The sequence below is a fragment of the Salvelinus sp. IW2-2015 genome, linkage group LG1 (assembly GCF_002910315.2).
Source record: "Salvelinus sp. IW2-2015 linkage group LG1, ASM291031v2, whole genome shotgun sequence".
Taxonomy (NCBI): domain Eukaryota; kingdom Metazoa; phylum Chordata; class Actinopteri; order Salmoniformes; family Salmonidae; genus Salvelinus; species Salvelinus sp. IW2-2015.
This window is the reverse complement of record NC_036838.1, coordinates 32427254-32445318: the sequence shown is the minus strand read 5'-3', so window position 1 is coordinate 32445318 and position 18065 is coordinate 32427254. Positions and strand designations below refer to the sequence as shown.

General features: G+C 42.6%; 1 protein-coding gene across 1 annotated transcript; it reads left to right on the top strand.

The window, feature by feature from the left end:
• The first annotated feature begins 1691 nt into the window (after window positions 1–1691).
• Window positions 1692–16333, top strand: mcrs1 (microspherule protein 1). Its single transcript, XM_023989763.3, has 13 exons — window positions 1692–1876; window positions 2144–2282; window positions 2902–3066; window positions 3306–3415; window positions 3683–3791; window positions 6443–6581; window positions 13492–13567; window positions 13682–13710; window positions 13908–14000; window positions 14074–14156; window positions 14326–14413; window positions 14750–14877; window positions 15114–16333. Exons 1-13 carry the CDS (start codon window positions 1692–1694, stop codon window positions 15198–15200), a joined length of 1431 nt encoding a protein of 476 aa, XP_023845531.2. The 3' UTR covers window positions 15201–16333.
• The last annotated feature ends 1732 nt before the right edge of the window (window positions 16334–18065 follow it).

Below are 18065 nucleotides of genomic sequence, written 5' to 3'. Positions count from 1 at the left end.
TTAATGTACCTAGTAAGCTAACATATCTAGCTAGCACTCCTGTCAGGTAGCTAGCTAGCTAGTTTTATAGTTTCGTAATTTATTCTAATACATTTAGGAATTGCAAAAAATATGTTTGAATCTAGCAACGTTTTTTAGGCTCCTCACTACGAGACTAAGCCAATTTGCCAACGCTAAAATCAATGTGTGTGTGTGTATACAGTATATATAAGCTAGCTTCATACTTTTTTCTGATTTGCCGAAAATGCAGCCTTGTTGATTACATTTGACACTTCACGGTCACCAGAGTTTGACATGTGACTACAGTTTGCATTGAATCGTGGGTCATATCAACCTCACAYGTGACCTAAATTCTTCACTCTCCCTCGAGCTAAATTGAGGGCCGAGGGGATAACGTTGGTGAATTGGACCTCCACTTAAGATGGCAATCAATCTGCATCCGGTTTCGACGGGGATTGCCCCGAGGGAAAGTGGATAACGTGTTTGGACTGTCATCCATTTTTGAAGACATTTATTTCCATTGTTAGAGCGACCACTTGAGTATCTGGTCAATATAATGGATAGTCTGATGTAAATGAGCCAGTCCTGTTGGTGGCGACAATGCACGTTACGAGAACGTTATGAAGTAGACGGCCAACGACATTTCCTGTGCGTACCGGAAATGTGTTTCGTTCTGTTATTGTTAGCATGAATGTAACTAGCTAGCTAATTTCGAATATAACAGAAACATATAGCAATTGTGTTGATTTATTCGAAGTTCAACGTACCTGAATAGACTCTAGTTGGCTGATAAACCAGCCTGAGACGAGGTAGGTAGAGGAATAAGCGAAGTGGCTGCTTCGTTAGATAACCATGATGTGAAATGTTCCTAGCTTTGAAGACCGTTAACGTTACTGCTGTATCGACATCAAACTAGCTAGCAATAGCACAACTTGCCCAAGTATCTGTTCCCAGGAAGCTCCGATTCAAACTCCCATTCACCAGCTCAAGATTCACTTGAACCAGAATCTGGCCTTACAGGACGGAGACGTTGATATGGCGAATCTCCTTTCAGCTCCAGGAAGCAGCCATTCACCAACTTTTCAAGCTTAATAATGTCAAAATACATTCGTTACTCACCAAATATTGAGTTTTAATGAGCAACTATCGTAATTTACAGCCGCCACGGCCGGTATGTACTTCCAAAAAATGTGTAAATAAAAAGTTACATGCAACTGAAAAAATGCCTATTCGGCACCTCCAATGTATTGACCTGTTGTAGACTTCCGACCTATTCATGGAAGCAGGGTTTGTGATGACCGGGATCCTTGGGACGTGTACGATTTACATTTGTTGCTTCTACGTTTTATTTAGATCTTTTTTGGATGTACACACCGCCCGTGACGTCAGTAAATGTCGATAGTTGCTAATCGAAACTCTATATTTGTTGAGTACATGCTTCCCATTTACCGCCCATCTCTGACTAATAATCCTCTTTCGTCTCAGATTGCCACCTGAGATACGTTGTCTGAGTGACACCTGCCGAATGTAGCAACATWATTTTATTCAACATTTATTCGAAATCTCTGGACTGTGAACAAGATCATGGAAAAAGGTATGCACATCTCTTGGTTGTCTGTCTGCCTTTTGTTGCAAGTTGTTGCCATTTATGTTGTCATAATCCATAGTGTCTAATATTGAGATTTGTCTCTATGGGGATAGATATGCAGGCAGGTGCTGCAGCTGCATCTGTGGTTGGGGCACCGATGGGAGCAGCTGGGACACAGAGCCGTTCAGAGGACGAGGAGTCGACTGGGATGAAAGATATCAAAAGAACAGCAACACAGGCATTTGTTGGGGGTGGTGGTGTTGTGCCCAATCGCAGGAGCTCTTCAAGGTTTGAACGTTACTCATTTGTCTCTGCAGGCACTTTTTTAGCTTCAATCTTTCCATCAGTTTTAACCTGAAATATGAACATCTAACACCTTGTACAGTTCAGTGATTAAAAATAATTGCCTACACTTCTGACCATTGGACAGCATTCATTCTGCATCACCTACCCTCTGAATTTGAAGTAGGCCTGCCTGAAAGGAAGCTCAAGGGTTCTCTCTGTTGCAGCTCTGGTTGCTATATGAAATCTAACCTGTTCCTCTCCTACTCCTAGGTCAATTAAAAGGAAGAAGTTTGATGATGAACTGGTGGAGAGCAGCCTGGCCAAGTCATCCAGCAGGGTCAAGGGCCCACCTGTCATCGAGCCAATCCGCTGCTCTGGGAGCGAACCCTCATCCAATGAGAAGAAGAAGGTATGAAGGAGGAATTGAATCCAAAGAGAGGGTGGTGTTTTTATGAGTAGCTCATATTGAGAAAGGTAGAGGGAGATACCAATAGTTGTTGAATTACTCTTGATTAAATGGCTAGACTATTAGCAGGTTAGCATTTTTCAGAACTGACCATAAAAATCATATACCATATAAACAGCACAATACTCTGCTGGTTGCAGTTTGTCATGAGTTTTGTTCTGGAGGCAGCTCTGCAGAGTGGTCACTAGCTGGCACAGCCACAGTCGTAAAATATGATTTTAAACCTTAACCCTAACCGTACTGCTATCCCTAATGCCTAACCTTACATTTAGACCAAAAAGCTTATTTTTTTATTTCCATAAATTTTTACAATATAGCCAATTTTGACTTTGCAGCTGGACTGTCTAAGGAAAAATTGCTGAGTTCTGCCTCCAGGACAAGACTCATGACAAACTGCAACCTGCAGAGTATTGTGCTGTTTATATGGTCAGTTCTTTATTTGTCTCTAGACTCTAACTAATAAGGATGTCTGACCGATGATAAAATCACTACTAAAGTAAATGATGTAAAAGGCAAAGGAGATGTCTCATTGGTTCCCCATTTCCATGCTCCCCTATGTCAGATGTCCAAGTCCAGCACGACCCTCACGCCGCCCCTCACCATGGTGATCACCCCCCCGTCCATCGCCAAGAGGGTGAAGAAGAGCAAGCAGCCCCTCCAGATTACTAAAGACCTGGGCCGCTGGAAACCCACTGATGACCTGCTGCTCATCAACGCTGTGCTACAGGTAATAGGCCTAAAGACAGTAGAGAGAGGCTATTGATATATAACTGAAGCATCAGTGCTATAAATCATTGGAATTTGGCAGCGTAGTATACTATGTAAACATTGACCTTTTATTAATGGAAATATGAATTTTCAATGTGTTTGCGATGTATCCATATAATCTTTCTATGGATGTATAATACAGCTCATTGATGTGGTAATGCACAACTGCCTGTGTGTATTGTGTGTGTGCGCTGTTAGACGACAGATCTGACCTCTGTTCATCTGGGAGTGAAATTCAGCTGTCGTTTCACCCTGAGGGAGATCCAGGAGCGCTGGTACTCTCTGCTCTATGACCCCGTCATCTCCAAGTAAGAGCTCCACCACATCCCACACACCCCTGGCCATCTCCTACTATCCACTTCCTCCTATCCTTTTCCTTCCTCTCTCTTTTGTCTTTCTCGTTCCGTCCAACACATTTGACCACCACTGTCAAATTTGTTCCTCCCCCTTATTAATTAACCGCAAGACTGTTATTGTAATAGACAACCAATTATTGTTGATTTGACTGGTCAAGTAAAGGCAAATAAAATCTCTATTATTTGTGACAATGTTCTACCCCTGTCTCTGTGTTATAGGTTGGCATGGCAGGCGATGAGGCAGCTTCATCCGGAGGCCATTGCTGCAATCCAGAGCAAAGCTCTCTTCAGTCAGGCTGAGGAGGCTCTGCTGGCCAAGATTGCATCAGTGAGTGAGGCTGGGGGGTTTCTATGGTGTTTGAAATATATCAGGTGAAGATGGCYCAGTTCTTGCTCTCGAAATATGTAGTCAGTCACAAAGCAACGCCCAAATATAGAGTTATTGAGCTCTCTATTGCATCTCAACTTTTTTAATCATACACACAGTTCAGAGATGGTTGAATAAACATCAAAAACCCGAACTCTATACAGTCCACACGATATGTATTTGGACAGTGAAGCAAACATTTTTAAAGTTGGCTTTATACTCCAGCATTTTGAATTTGATATAGCATTTTTCAAATTAGGTGATTTAAAAAAAATTATATATTTTCTTTATTATTCTTTTTATTATTCTTTTTCAGGGTATTTTCATACATATGCCATGTTTGAAGAATTCATAAGTATTTGTACAAATTCACTTCTAGTGTATTAAAGAAGTCAAAAGTTTAGTATTTGGTTCCATATTCCTTGCACACGATGACTACATCACAATGACTATGTTTTGCCCAAGAGGAACTGAATGGTGAATAATGTCGTGTCATTTTGGAGTCACTTTTTTTATAAGTAAGAATAGATATTTCTGAACACTTATATTACTCCAGTCATCATTCACCATTCAGTTATTATTGGGCAAAACATAACCAAAACAAACTGCAAATGCATCCGAGTCCCAAGCTTGACTTAGTCATTGCGTGCTAGGAGTATGGGACCAAATACTAAACATTTGACTACTTTAATACACAATAAGTGAATTTGTCCAAATACATATGACTTCTTCAAATGGGGAAGGGATGCATAAAGTGCTTTAATTTCTAAACGGTAAAACAGATACACCCTCAAATAAAAGGTGACATTCTGTACTGTCGTCTTGTATGAAATACATTATTTCATATCCACAATGCTGGAGTATACAGTGAGTTCCAAAACTATTGGGGCAGTGACACATTTTCTGTTTTGGCTCTGTACTCCAGCACTTTCAATTTGAAATGATACAATGACTATGGGGTTAAAGTGCAGACTGTCAGCTTTAGTTTGAGGGTATTTTCCTCCATATCGGGTGAACTGTATTTACATAGTTCCCCTATTTTAAGGGACTAAAAGTATTGGGACAAATTCACTTATGTGCATTTTTTTCCCACCTTTATTTAACCAGGTAGGCTAGTTGAGAACAAGTTCTCATTTACAACTGCGACCTGGCCAAGATAAAGCAAAGCAGTTCGACACATACAACAACACAGAGTTAGACATGGAATAAACAAACATACAGTCAATAATACTGTAGGGGGGAAAAGTATATATACAGTGTATGCAAATGAGGTAAGATAAGGGAGGTAAAGGCAATAAAATAGGCCATAGTGGCGAGGTAATTACGATATGGTAATTAAACACTGGAGTGATAGATGTGTAGAAGATGAATGTGCAAGTAGAGATACTGGAGTGCAAAGGAGCAAAATAAATAAATACAGTATGGGGATGAGGTAGTTAAATGGGCTATTTACAGAGGCGCTATGTACAGGTGCAACGATCTGTGAGCTGCTCTGACAGCTGGTGCTTGAAGTTAGTGAGCTTCAGCAATTTTTGCAGTTCCAGTCATTGGCAGCAGAGAACTGGAAGGAAAGGTGGCCAAAGGAGGAATTGGCTTTGGGGGTGACCAGTGAAATATACCTGCTGGAGTGCGTGCTGCGGGTGGGTGCATTAAAGTAGTCAAAAGTTTAGTATTTGGTCCCATATTCCTAGCACGTAAGTCCTGAATGAATCGTGAATAATAATGAGTGAGAAAGTTACAGCTGCACAAATATCATACCCCCAAGACATGCTAACCTCTTACCAATACAATAACAGGTGAGGTTGGCATTTTTGGGGGAAGTTTGGTATTTGTGCRTATAACTTTTTCACTCATCATCCACTATTCAATCAGGACTCTCCGTAGTCATTTTAGCATCCACATTAATGTAGAAGTGTTTAGAAACATGTTATATTCTTATTTACAATAAATGACTCAAATGACAATACATTATTTACAGTTAATTTCTATTGTGCACAAAATAATCTGAAACACAACCAAAACAAACAGGAAATATATCAAACAAGTTTGTAGAATCACAAGCTTGGTATAATCATTGCGTGCTAGGAATATGGGACCGAATACTAAACTTTTGACTACTTTAATACACGTGAATTTGTACCAATACTTTTAGTCCCCTAAAATGGGGGGGAACTATGTACAAAAAGTGCTGTAATTTCTAAACGGTTCACCCGATATGGATGAAAATACCCTCATTAAAGCTGACAGTCTGCACTTCAACCTCATAGTCAATATATCATTTCAAATCCAAAATGCTGGAGTACTGAGGCACTACAACAACAAATGTGTAACTGTCCCAATACTATGGGAGCTCACTGTAGAACCTCATTTCAAATGTTAGCTTCATTGTCCAAATACAGATGTGTGGACTGACTTTATATACATGTGTGTGTATATAGATTGATTATAAACATAAGTGTATTGATGCTGGAAAAAGCAATGACCTGCCCATTGGTGAAATATTTTTCTTGCTGCATATGTTTACATGTGTGGGATTGATGGTACTATATGCGTGTCAGTTTGAAGATGTGAGTGTGGTTTGTTTAAATATGTTTGTGTTTTCTGATGAACAGAGCAGTCAGCCCAAGCTGGAGGTGTTCCAGGAGCTGCTGAGTAAGCACCCCAGTGTGTTCTACCCCTCCCGCACACCCAAGAGCCTGCTGGTGCACTGGCAGCTGCTCAAACAGTACTACCTGCTGGAGGACCAGAGTGGTGAGAAACTCAAATGGGCTTATTGGTTCGTTACATATGTGTTGTACCAAATGCCACCCTATTCCCATAGCCTCTGGTCAAAAGTAGTGCACTAATACAGAATAGGGTACCATTTGGGATGCTGCTACACTGTTAGTCCATTACTTGATATCCATGGAGTGAATTATTTCTAAAAGTTGAACTACCTCCTGATTCCTGCTTACAAGCAAAAACTAAAGCAGGAAGCACCAGTGACTCGGTCAATAAGAAAGTGGTCAGGTGAAGCAGATGCTAAGCTACAGGACTGCACAGACTGGAATATGTTCTGATGGCATTGAGGCGTACACCACATCAGTCACTGGCTTCATCAATAAGTGCATTGATGACGTTGTCCCCACAGTGACCGTACATACCCCAACCAGAATCCATGGATTACAGGCAACATCCGCACTGAGCTAAAGGGTAGAGCTGCCACTTTCAAGGAGCGGGACTCTAACTTGGAAGCCAGTAAGAACTCCCGCTATGCCCTCCGACGAACCATCAAACAGGCAAAGCGTCAATACATGACTAAGATCGACTCGTACTACACCGGCTCCGACGCTCGTCGGATGTGRCAGGGCTTGCAAACTATTACAGACTACAAAGGGAAGCACAGCCACTCGCTGCCCAGTGACACAAACCTATCAGACGAGCTAAATTACTTCTATGTTYGCTTCGAGACAAGTAACACTGAAACATGCATGAGCGCACCAGCCGTTCCAGGCGATTGTGTGATCACGCTTTCCTTAGCCAATGTGARTAAGACCTTTAAACAGATCAACATTCACAAGGCAGCAGGGCCAGACGGATTACCAGGACGTGTGCTCCGAGCATGCGCTGACCAACTGGCAAGTGTCTTCACTGACATTTTCAACCTGTCCCTGACTGAGTCTGTAAAACCAACATGTTTCAAGCAGAACACCATAGTCCCTGTGCCCAATAACATTAAGGTAACCTGCCTAAACGACTACCGACCCGTAGCACTCACGTCTSTAGCCATGAAGTGCTTTGAAAGGTTGGTCATGGCTCACATCAACACCATTATCCCAGAACCCCTAGACCCACTCCAATTTGCGTACCGCCCCAACAGATCCACATATGATGCAATCTCTATTGCACTCAACACTGCCTTTTCCCACCGGGACAAAAGGAACACCTATTTGAGAATGCTATTCATTGACTACAGCTCAGCATCCAACACCATAGTGCCCTCAAAGCTCATCACTAAGCTAAGGACCCTGGGACTTAACACCTTCCTCTGCGACTGGATCCTGGACTACCTGATGAGCCGACCACCGGTGATAAGGGTAGGGAACAACACATCTGCCACGCTGATCCTCAACACGGGGGCCCCTCAGGGGTGCGTGCTCAGTCCCCTCCTGTACTCCCTGTTCACTCATGACTGCATGGCCAGGCATGACTCCAACACCATCAAGTTTGCAGACGACACAACAGTGKTAGGCCTGATCACCGATAACGATGAGGCAGCCTATAGGGAGGAGGTCAGARACCTGGTCGTGTGGTGCCAGGACAACAACCTCTCCCTCAACGTGATCAAGACAAATGAGATTGTGGACTACAGGAAAAGGAGGACCAAGCACGCCCCCATTCTCATCGACGGGGCTGTAGTGGAACAGGTTGAGAGCTTCAAGTTCCTTGGTGTCCACATCACCAACAAACTATCATGGTATAAACACACTAAGACAGTCGTGAAGAGGGCTCGACAAAACCTATTATCCCTCAGGAGACTGAAAAGATTTGGCATGGGTCCTCAGATCCTCAAAAGGTTCTACAGCTGCACAATCGAGAGCATCCTGACTGGTTGCATCACCTGCCGGGTATGGTAACTGCTCGGCCACCAACCGCAAGGCACTACAGAGGGTAGTGCGAACGGCCCAGTACATCACTGGGGCCAAGCTTCCTGCCATCCAGGGACTCCATATCAGGCAGTGTCAGAGGAAGGCCCTAAAAAGACCCCAGCCACCCGAGTCATAGACTGTTCTTTCTGCTACCGCATGGCACGCGGTACCGGAGCACCAAGTCTTGGTCCAAAAGGATTCTTAACAGCTTCTACCCCCAAGCCATAAGACTCCTGAACAGCTAATCAAAGGCTACCCAGACCCCTCTTTTACACTGCTGCTACTCTCTGTTTATAATCTATGCATAGTCACTTTAACTCTATCTACATGTACATATAACCTCAATTACCTCAATTAACCGGTGCCCCCGCACATTGACTCTGTACCAGAACCACCTGTATATAGTTTTGCTTGTTCTGTTACTGCTGCTGTTTAATTATTTGTTTATTTTCTATTTTTTACTTACAGTGAGGGGGGAAAGTATTTGATCCCCTGCTGATTATGTACGTTTGCCCACTGACAAAGAAATGATCAGTCTATAATTTTAATGGTAGGTTTATTTGAACAGTGAGAGACAGAATAACAACAAAAAAATCCAGAAAACGCATGTCAAAAATGTTATAGATTTGCATTTTAATGAGGGAAATAAGTATTTGACCCCTTCTCAATCAGAAAGATTTCAGGCTCCCAGGTGTCTTTTATACAGGTAACGGGCTGAGATTAGGAGCACACTCTTGAAGGGAGTGCTCCTAATCTCAGTTTGTTACCTGTATAAAAGACACCTGTCCACAGAAGCAATCAATCAATCAGATTCCAAACTYTCCACCATGGCCAAGACCAAAGAGCTCTCCAAGGATGTCAGGGACAAGATTGTAGACCTACACAAGGCTGGAATGGGCTACAAGACCATCGCCAAGCAGCTTGGTGAGAAGGTGACAACAGTTGGTGCGATTATTCGCAAATGGAAGAAACACAAAAGAACTGTCAATCTCCCTNGTTCCAGTCATTGGCAGCAGAGAACTGGAAGGAAAGGTGGCCAAAGGAGGAATTGGCTTTGGGGGTGACCAGTGAAATATACCTGCTGGAGTGCGTGCTGCGGGTGGGTGCATTAAAGTAGTCAAAAGTTTAGTATTTGGTCCCATATTCCTAGCACGTAAGTCCTGAATGAATCGTGAATAATAATGAGTGAGAAAGTTACAGCTGCACAAATATCATACCCCCAAGACATGCTAACCTCTTACCAATACAATAACAGGTGAGGTTGGCATTTTTGGGGGAAGTTTGGTATTTGTGCRTATAACTTTTTCACTCATCATCCACTATTCAATCAGGACTCTCCGTAGTCATTTTAGCATCCACATTAATGTAGAAGTGTTTAGAAACATGTTATATTCTTATTTACAATAAATGACTCAAATGACAATACATTATTTACAGTTAATTTCTATTGTGCACAAAATAATCTGAAACACAACCAAAACAAACAGGAAATATATCAAACAAGTTTGTAGAATCACAAGCTTGGTATAATCATTGCGTGCTAGGAATATGGGACCGAATACTAAACTTTTGACTACTTTAATACACGTGAATTTGTACCAATACTTTTAGTCCCCTAAAATGGGGGGGAACTATGTACAAAAAGTGCTGTAATTTCTAAACGGTTCACCCGATATGGATGAAAATACCCTCATTAAAGCTGACAGTCTGCACTTCAACCTCATAGTCAATATATCATTTCAAATCCAAAATGCTGGAGTACTGAGGCACTACAACAACAAATGTGTAACTGTCCCAATACTATGGGAGCTCACTGTAGAACCTCATTTCAAATGTTAGCTTCATTGTCCAAATACAGATGTGTGGACTGACTTTATATACATGTGTGTGTATATAGATTGATTATAAACATAAGTGTATTGATGCTGGAAAAAGCAATGACCTGCCCATTGGTGAAATATTTTTCTTGCTGCATATGTTTACATGTGTGGGATTGATGGTACTATATGCGTGTCAGTTTGAAGATGTGAGTGTGGTTTGTTTAAATATGTTTGTGTTTTCTGATGAACAGAGCAGTCAGCCCAAGCTGGAGGTGTTCCAGGAGCTGCTGAGTAAGCACCCCAGTGTGTTCTACCCCTCCCGCACACCCAAGAGCCTGCTGGTGCACTGGCAGCTGCTCAAACAGTACTACCTGCTGGAGGACCAGAGTGGTGAGAAACTCAAATGGGCTTATTGGTTCGTTACATATGTGTTGTACCAAATGCCACCCTATTCCCATAGCCTCTGGTCAAAAGTAGTGCACTAATACAGAATAGGGTACCATTTGGGATGCTGCTACACTGTTAGTCCATTACTTGATATCCATGGAGTGAATTATTTCTAAAAGTTGAACTACCTCCTGATTCCTGCTTACAAGCAAAAACTAAAGCAGGAAGCACCAGTGACTCGGTCAATAAGAAAGTGGTCAGGTGAAGCAGATGCTAAGCTACAGGACTGCACAGACTGGAATATGTTCTGATGGCATTGAGGCGTACACCACATCAGTCACTGGCTTCATCAATAAGTGCATTGATGACGTTGTCCCCACAGTGACCGTACATACCCCAACCAGAATCCATGGATTACAGGCAACATCCGCACTGAGCTAAAGGGTAGAGCTGCCACTTTCAAGGAGCGGGACTCTAACTTGGAAGCCAGTAAGAACTCCCGCTATGCCCTCCGACGAACCATCAAACAGGCAAAGCGTCAATACATGACTAAGATCGACTCGTACTACACCGGCTCCGACGCTCGTCGGATGTGRCAGGGCTTGCAAACTATTACAGACTACAAAGGGAAGCACAGCCACTCGCTGCCCAGTGACACAAACCTATCAGACGAGCTAAATTACTTCTATGTTYGCTTCGAGACAAGTAACACTGAAACATGCATGAGCGCACCAGCCGTTCCAGGCGATTGTGTGATCACGCTTTCCTTAGCCAATGTGARTAAGACCTTTAAACAGATCAACATTCACAAGGCAGCAGGGCCAGACGGATTACCAGGACGTGTGCTCCGAGCATGCGCTGACCAACTGGCAAGTGTCTTCACTGACATTTTCAACCTGTCCCTGACTGAGTCTGTAAAACCAACATGTTTCAAGCAGAACACCATAGTCCCTGTGCCCAATAACATTAAGGTAACCTGCCTAAACGACTACCGACCCGTAGCACTCACGTCTSTAGCCATGAAGTGCTTTGAAAGGTTGGTCATGGCTCACATCAACACCATTATCCCAGAACCCCTAGACCCACTCCAATTTGCGTACCGCCCCAACAGATCCACATATGATGCAATCTCTATTGCACTCAACACTGCCTTTTCCCACCGGGACAAAAGGAACACCTATTTGAGAATGCTATTCATTGACTACAGCTCAGCATCCAACACCATAGTGCCCTCAAAGCTCATCACTAAGCTAAGGACCCTGGGACTTAACACCTTCCTCTGCGACTGGATCCTGGACTACCTGATGAGCCGACCACCGGTGATAAGGGTAGGGAACAACACATCTGCCACGCTGATCCTCAACACGGGGGCCCCTCAGGGGTGCGTGCTCAGTCCCCTCCTGTACTCCCTGTTCACTCATGACTGCATGGCCAGGCATGACTCCAACACCATCAAGTTTGCAGACGACACAACAGTGKTAGGCCTGATCACCGATAACGATGAGGCAGCCTATAGGGAGGAGGTCAGARACCTGGTCGTGTGGTGCCAGGACAACAACCTCTCCCTCAACGTGATCAAGACAAATGAGATTGTGGACTACAGGAAAAGGAGGACCAAGCACGCCCCCATTCTCATCGACGGGGCTAAAATTGTTTGTCAATGATCTCAAGGCAGCTGGGACCATAGTCACCAAGAAAACAATTGGTAACACACTACGCCGTGAAGGACTGAAATCCTGCAGCACCCGCAAGGTCCCCCTGCTCAAGAAAGCACATATACATGCCCGTCTGAAGTTTGCCAATGAACATCTGAATGATTCAGAGGACAACTGGGTGAAAGTGTTGTGGTCAGATGAGACCAAAATGGAGCTCTTTGGCATCAACTCAACTCGCYGTGTTTGGAGGAGGAGGAATGCTGCCTATGACCTCAAGAAGACCATCCACACCGTCAAACATGGAGGTGGAAACATTATGCTTTGGGGGTGTTTTTCTGCTAAGGGGACAGGACAACTTCACCGCATCRAAGGGACGATGGACGGGGCCATGTACCGTCAAATCTTGGGTGAGAACCTTCTTCCCTCAGCCAGGGCATTGAAAATSGGTCGTGGATGGGTATTCCAGCATGACAATGACCCAAAACACATGGCCAWGGCAACAAAGGAGTGGCTCAAGAAGAAGCACAGTATGGTCCTGGAGTGGCCTAGCCAGTCTCCAGCCCTTAATCCCATAGAGAATCTGTGGAGGGAGCTGMAGGTTCGAGTTGCCAAACGTCAGCCTCGAAACCTTAATGACTTGGAGAAAATCTGCAAAGAGGAGTGGGACAAAATCCCTCCTGAGATGTGTGCAAACCKGGTGGCCAACTACAAGAAACGTCTGACCTCTGTGATTGCCAACAAGGGTTGTGCCACCWAGTACTAAGTCAAGTTTTGCAGAGGGGTCAAATACTTATTTCCCTCATTAAAATGCAAATCAATTTATAACATTTTTGACATGCATTTTTCTGGATTTTTTTGTTWTTCTGTCTCTCACTGTTCAAATAAACCTACCATTAAAATTATAGACTGATMATTTCTTTGTTAGTGGGCAAACGTACAAAATCAGCAGGGGATCAAATACTTTTTCCCCTCACTAACTTTTTTTTTAAAGCGTTGTTGGTTAAGGGCTCGTAAGTAAGCATTTCACTGTAAGGTCTAGACCTGTTGTATTCGGCACATGTAACAAATTTGATTTGTTCCACTGTTGCAAACTAAAACTAAGTGAGTTGACCGTGCCCATCAGTCCCCCTATATATGATGCCTTATTGTATGGTTTGATTCTCTTTTGCAGTCCAACCTTTCCCTAAAGGTGACCAAGTCCTCAACTTCTCTGATGCTGAGCAGCTGGTGGATGATGCTAAGCTAAAGTAAGAGAACCGGTCAACATTCTGACCACAATTAATTTCCAGTTTCCCTGAGTTAAAATTTAGAGCTYCTCCTCTCCTCGTCATTCTAATCAGTTTCTCTGTTTTGTTACCCAGGGAGAGCAGAGATGAGGTGCTGGAGCATGGTGAGTTACTCAAACATAACTTGCACACTACTGACACATAAAAGGAGTCTATCTAAGAAGGTGCTTCATTGATCAAATTCAAAGCACCTGAATGCATGTTCCTTAATGCATGTTGGTTGGCTTAGAAGTCTGTCATCTCTTCTCCTCTTCCTCATTCTCTCTCCTGCTGCCCTTCCTCATTCTGTCCCCACTTTCAGAGCTGATGATATCTGACCGCCATCAGAAGAAGGAGATAAGACAGCTGGAGCAGGAGCTACCACGCTGGCAGGTCCTGGTGGACAGCATCACAGGTGTGAGAGTGTGTGAGAGTGTGTGTGTGTAAGAAGCCAGTCTTGCAGGGGGTTTATGTTGTTGTGTTCTCAGGTATGAACTCTCCAGACTTTGACAACCAGACGCTGGCAGCTCTGAGAGGCCGGATGGTTCGCTACCTTATGAGGTCACGAGAGGTGAGCAGCTAATTTCAGATTGAATTAACTGAATTTACAGTACAGTACCAAATTATATTAGGACCATAGTAAGATGACTGTGGAGCAAGTTCATTATATGGAAATGTATGCTTATGAAATGTGAAAATGTTTTATATATATTTTATGAAGCTAATCTGACTTCCTCTAGATCACCCTGGGCAGAGCCACCAAGGACAAGCAAATAGATGTGGATCTGTCTCTGGAAGGACCTGCCTGGAAGATCTCCAGGAAACAAGGTGACTCCCTTATCAGCACCATGACATGGACCTCATTTAACATAGGGTGCCATTTCAGTCACAGCCAATGGTAGTGCACTAAATAGGGAATAGGATGCCATTTTGGATGCCATATCTGCATTACCTGGGTCTGATGCTGAATAACCTGTATCTGGGCTCTAGAGGGCAGTGCTTGCCCTGTCCTCACTTAACCATAGTGAAATTAGACCCTGTTGAAATGACTGTTTTCTGATAAACGTCTATCATATAGTAATATTATGGCCCTATATCAGGACTTGATCTAGTTTTTCATTGTGTGTTTGTAACTGTTTATAACTGTCTATGTCTAATGTACAGGGATCATTAAACTGAAGAACAACGGGGACTTCTTCATAGCCAACGAGGGCCGCAGGCCCATCTACATAGACGGCAGACCAGTCCTGTCGGGCAACAAGTGGAAACTCAACAACAACTCTGTAGTGGAGGTTTGTGGAAATTTCTGGAAGACTTAAATGGCAGGATSTATTATACGGTAGCTGGTGCAAGAAGAGTGACATGGAAGAAACATTTTAAAGGGGCTTAATTTTTTTAATGAACAACAGACTACATAGTTGAGATTGAATTCTGTCTGCCTGTCATGCTTTTTACTTCACAATACCTGATCTATAACAACCACCTCTACTAATACATGAATGTCACAACAAGTCATTTGTCTCTCCAGATTGCAGGTCTTCGTTTTGTGTTTCTGATTAACCAGGAGCTGATCTCACTCATCAAGGCAGAAGCAGCTAAGATGAATCAGCAGTGAGAGAGCAAGGCCAAGATAGCTGCTTTTAGCAACACTGGTGTATTGGCACACAAGCATTGCTGGGAATTGGGTTGCAAAAACTGAATAGTCCGCAGGCCAGAAGTTAATAAAATTATATTTCAACTTACTCTGCCGGTGGTCTTGACGGTTGGTCCTTATAGCGAGGGGAATTTGAGACAAAATATCGAAGTATGTGGAAAGTCTGTTAAATAATACCTTTAGATAATTTGTCTCAAGTTCCCCCAGTTAGAAAGACCCACCGGCAGTTAGTTGAAATGGAATTTTATTTAACTTCTTTCTCTGTTGCGGAAAGACTGATACATGTTTGATAGTGTCTTGATGCTGTATTGTTTGTCCTTCATGTTCTAATACTTCAATGTTACCCCTTGTGTTTTTTTGTAATAATAAAAAAATCTTGCTCCCCCCTGCCTGTTCGGTTTTTCAGCAACCCAATTCCCAGCAATGCTAGTGTGTCAGTGCACCAGCGTTGCTAAAAGCAGTTAAGGGTAAGACACATGCCTGTGTCCACTGCCCAGCCAGCTCCTTCATACAGAGCAACGTACGGTGGCCAATGGACACGACCAGGAGCCTAATGGACACCACCAAGGAGCCTAGTAGACGAGGACCACATGAAGGACTACAGATTTGAASGAAAGTAACCCGGAACCCCTTTAGTCGTGGTTATACAGTGGAGTAAGAGCACGACACACACACACTCTGAGAATGATTGTGGTCTTTGGCTACATCACATACCTTTCCGCTGCTGGACATTTTAGGGTGAATCTCATCTCAAAGAACCTAAATGATACTTTCCTTGTAACTACAGGACCGTAACACCAGTTTAGTCTTGTTTTAAAGTTTAAATTGGGATTCATATCAGGAGGTTCCACAGTGCCTTTTAAGACAATGGATTTGTTTTAAAACTGTGTTTCCTTTTAGTTCATACAGATAGGTTTAGGTTGAATTGGTACATGCAAAGATACATTTAGGACCAGGATAGGGAATCAGTCGTAAAARGTGATATTGTGTATGTATGTATTAGTGCTACTTAAGCCAAAGCCATGTAAAAGTCAATGTGACAGTTTGTTTGATTTTTGTATGAAAGCTTGGATTAAAATGTGTCATTAGTTGAACCATTTCCTGAGTGTCATAATAATTGCATGTAAATGTTGTTTATTTTTCTACCACAAGGTGTAGCTGTTGGATTAGTAATGTTTTTTTTTTGCATCTCTTCATTCTTACTCTGTTAATGAGTGCTACAGTATTATCTTTGATATTATTCATATCTGAAAGATGTCAGCAGTCAATGAATTTAAAAAAAAWTCGACTCCATAATTTGGCCTATAAGTGTTGACTTGTGGCATCAACAAAACTTAAGTCCCACTAGCTGGTGTAGTGCTTGTCGGACTACAGTACATCACAGCAGCGATATTTTCTTGCAACATTGTGAGAAAGTTGGTTATTAATTGCCTGTATCAGAGACACCAACGTTTTGGTTTAATATGCTGCAAAATCAAAGAAGATCAGATATGCAGATTTTCTGGAAGTGTGAAATATGGTCTATTGAAGATACTAATCTGTTAAAATGCTCATAAGTTTACAATTGGCTCATTCATCCCCCTCCTCTCCCCTGTAACTATTCCCCAGGTCGTTGCTGCAAATGAGAACGTGTTCTCAGTCAACTTACCTGGTAAAATAACGGTAAAATAAATTTAAAAAAATAACGTCTGAGTTGAAACACTTGTTGCCGTTCATAAATTCATAAATCTTTTTACTTTCTGTTAAACTTCAATCAAACACGTTCTGTGTTAGCCTGGGTGCCAGTTTGTTTCTAAAATTGTTTGACAATGAGGTAGTTTGATTATGTGCACCTGGCAATTGCCCGTGAAGTGAACGGGCAAAATCGGTGAGGGAGGAGTGCCTTTCAAATCGAACAGTAATCTGTGCAGCTTGGTCATGTTTTCAACAAGGCATCATGATGCATCGTTTAGAAACATACATCTCGCCCTTAAAATATGTTTGAATTTTCAAACCAGTTTTCATTGTGAAGGCAGATGAAGCGTTTTTATCAAAATCAATCACTTTTGCATGTGAAAACACAGAATCCTACGTATGTGCCTCTGTAAGGTCCCTCAGTCAAGTACTGAATTTCACACAGATTCAACTACAAAGACCAGGGAGCTTTTTGAAAGCCTMAAAGAAAAGCAGTGATTAGTAGATRGGTAACAACAAATAATGTGCTTAACCTACGTCACTTTTGTTTTGAGACGATTTCGCCGTCGGACAGAACGGGGCACCCGGTTCCAAATCGAATGCAACCAACGCTAACCCTGTTCACTCGGGGCATTCATCGAATTCCCTCTATGACAGTAATGGATTAGGCAAAAGCTCAAACAGTTCTGGGACCAGGCTAGTTCTGTCTTTTGAGAAAATAATTGGCAGTGTTTTGTGTACTTTTATGCCTGTAGGGAAGTGGCCCCCAATACCTACCCCCATGACATGTTACAAACAAGAAAATAACATCTAGGCTTTTGTCATTATTTTGCTCATTAGGTTGGTTATTATTGAAACCGAAAGATACCCATTTTACATTTCTATGATATCTGATCAAATTTGGATATTCATAAGTTGATCAGCATCACAGGAATTGGATTAACAAAATGCATTCAGTTTGTTAGGTTTACTTACTGCTTGCTTTGCTTTACCATTTAACCAAGGTATTTCTGGGGAGGAGGTACTTGCGCTGAGGTAGTTGACCCTATGTAGCCAATATCTGGAGATGCAGCCAGCCCTGCAGCAGCCTGTGACTAAAACTAGCCTGTCACTAAAACCAATGCTATCGCCATCTACTTTCTAAATTAAAAG

Bases quoted from the DNA above. Each gene is read 5' to 3' on its own strand.
- mcrs1 (XM_023989763.3), top strand. From the start codon at position 1,692: ATGGGGATAGATATGCAGGCAGGTGCTGCAGCTGCATCTGTGGTTGGG. The intron at 3,792-6,442 runs GTGAGTGAGGCT...TCTGATGAACAG, and splicing joins TGCTGGCCAAGATTGCATCA to AGCAGTCAGCCCAAGCTGGA. The intron at 14,414-14,749 runs GTGACTCCCTTA...TCTAATGTACAG, and splicing joins GAAGATCTCCAGGAAACAAG to GGATCATTAAACTGAAGAAC.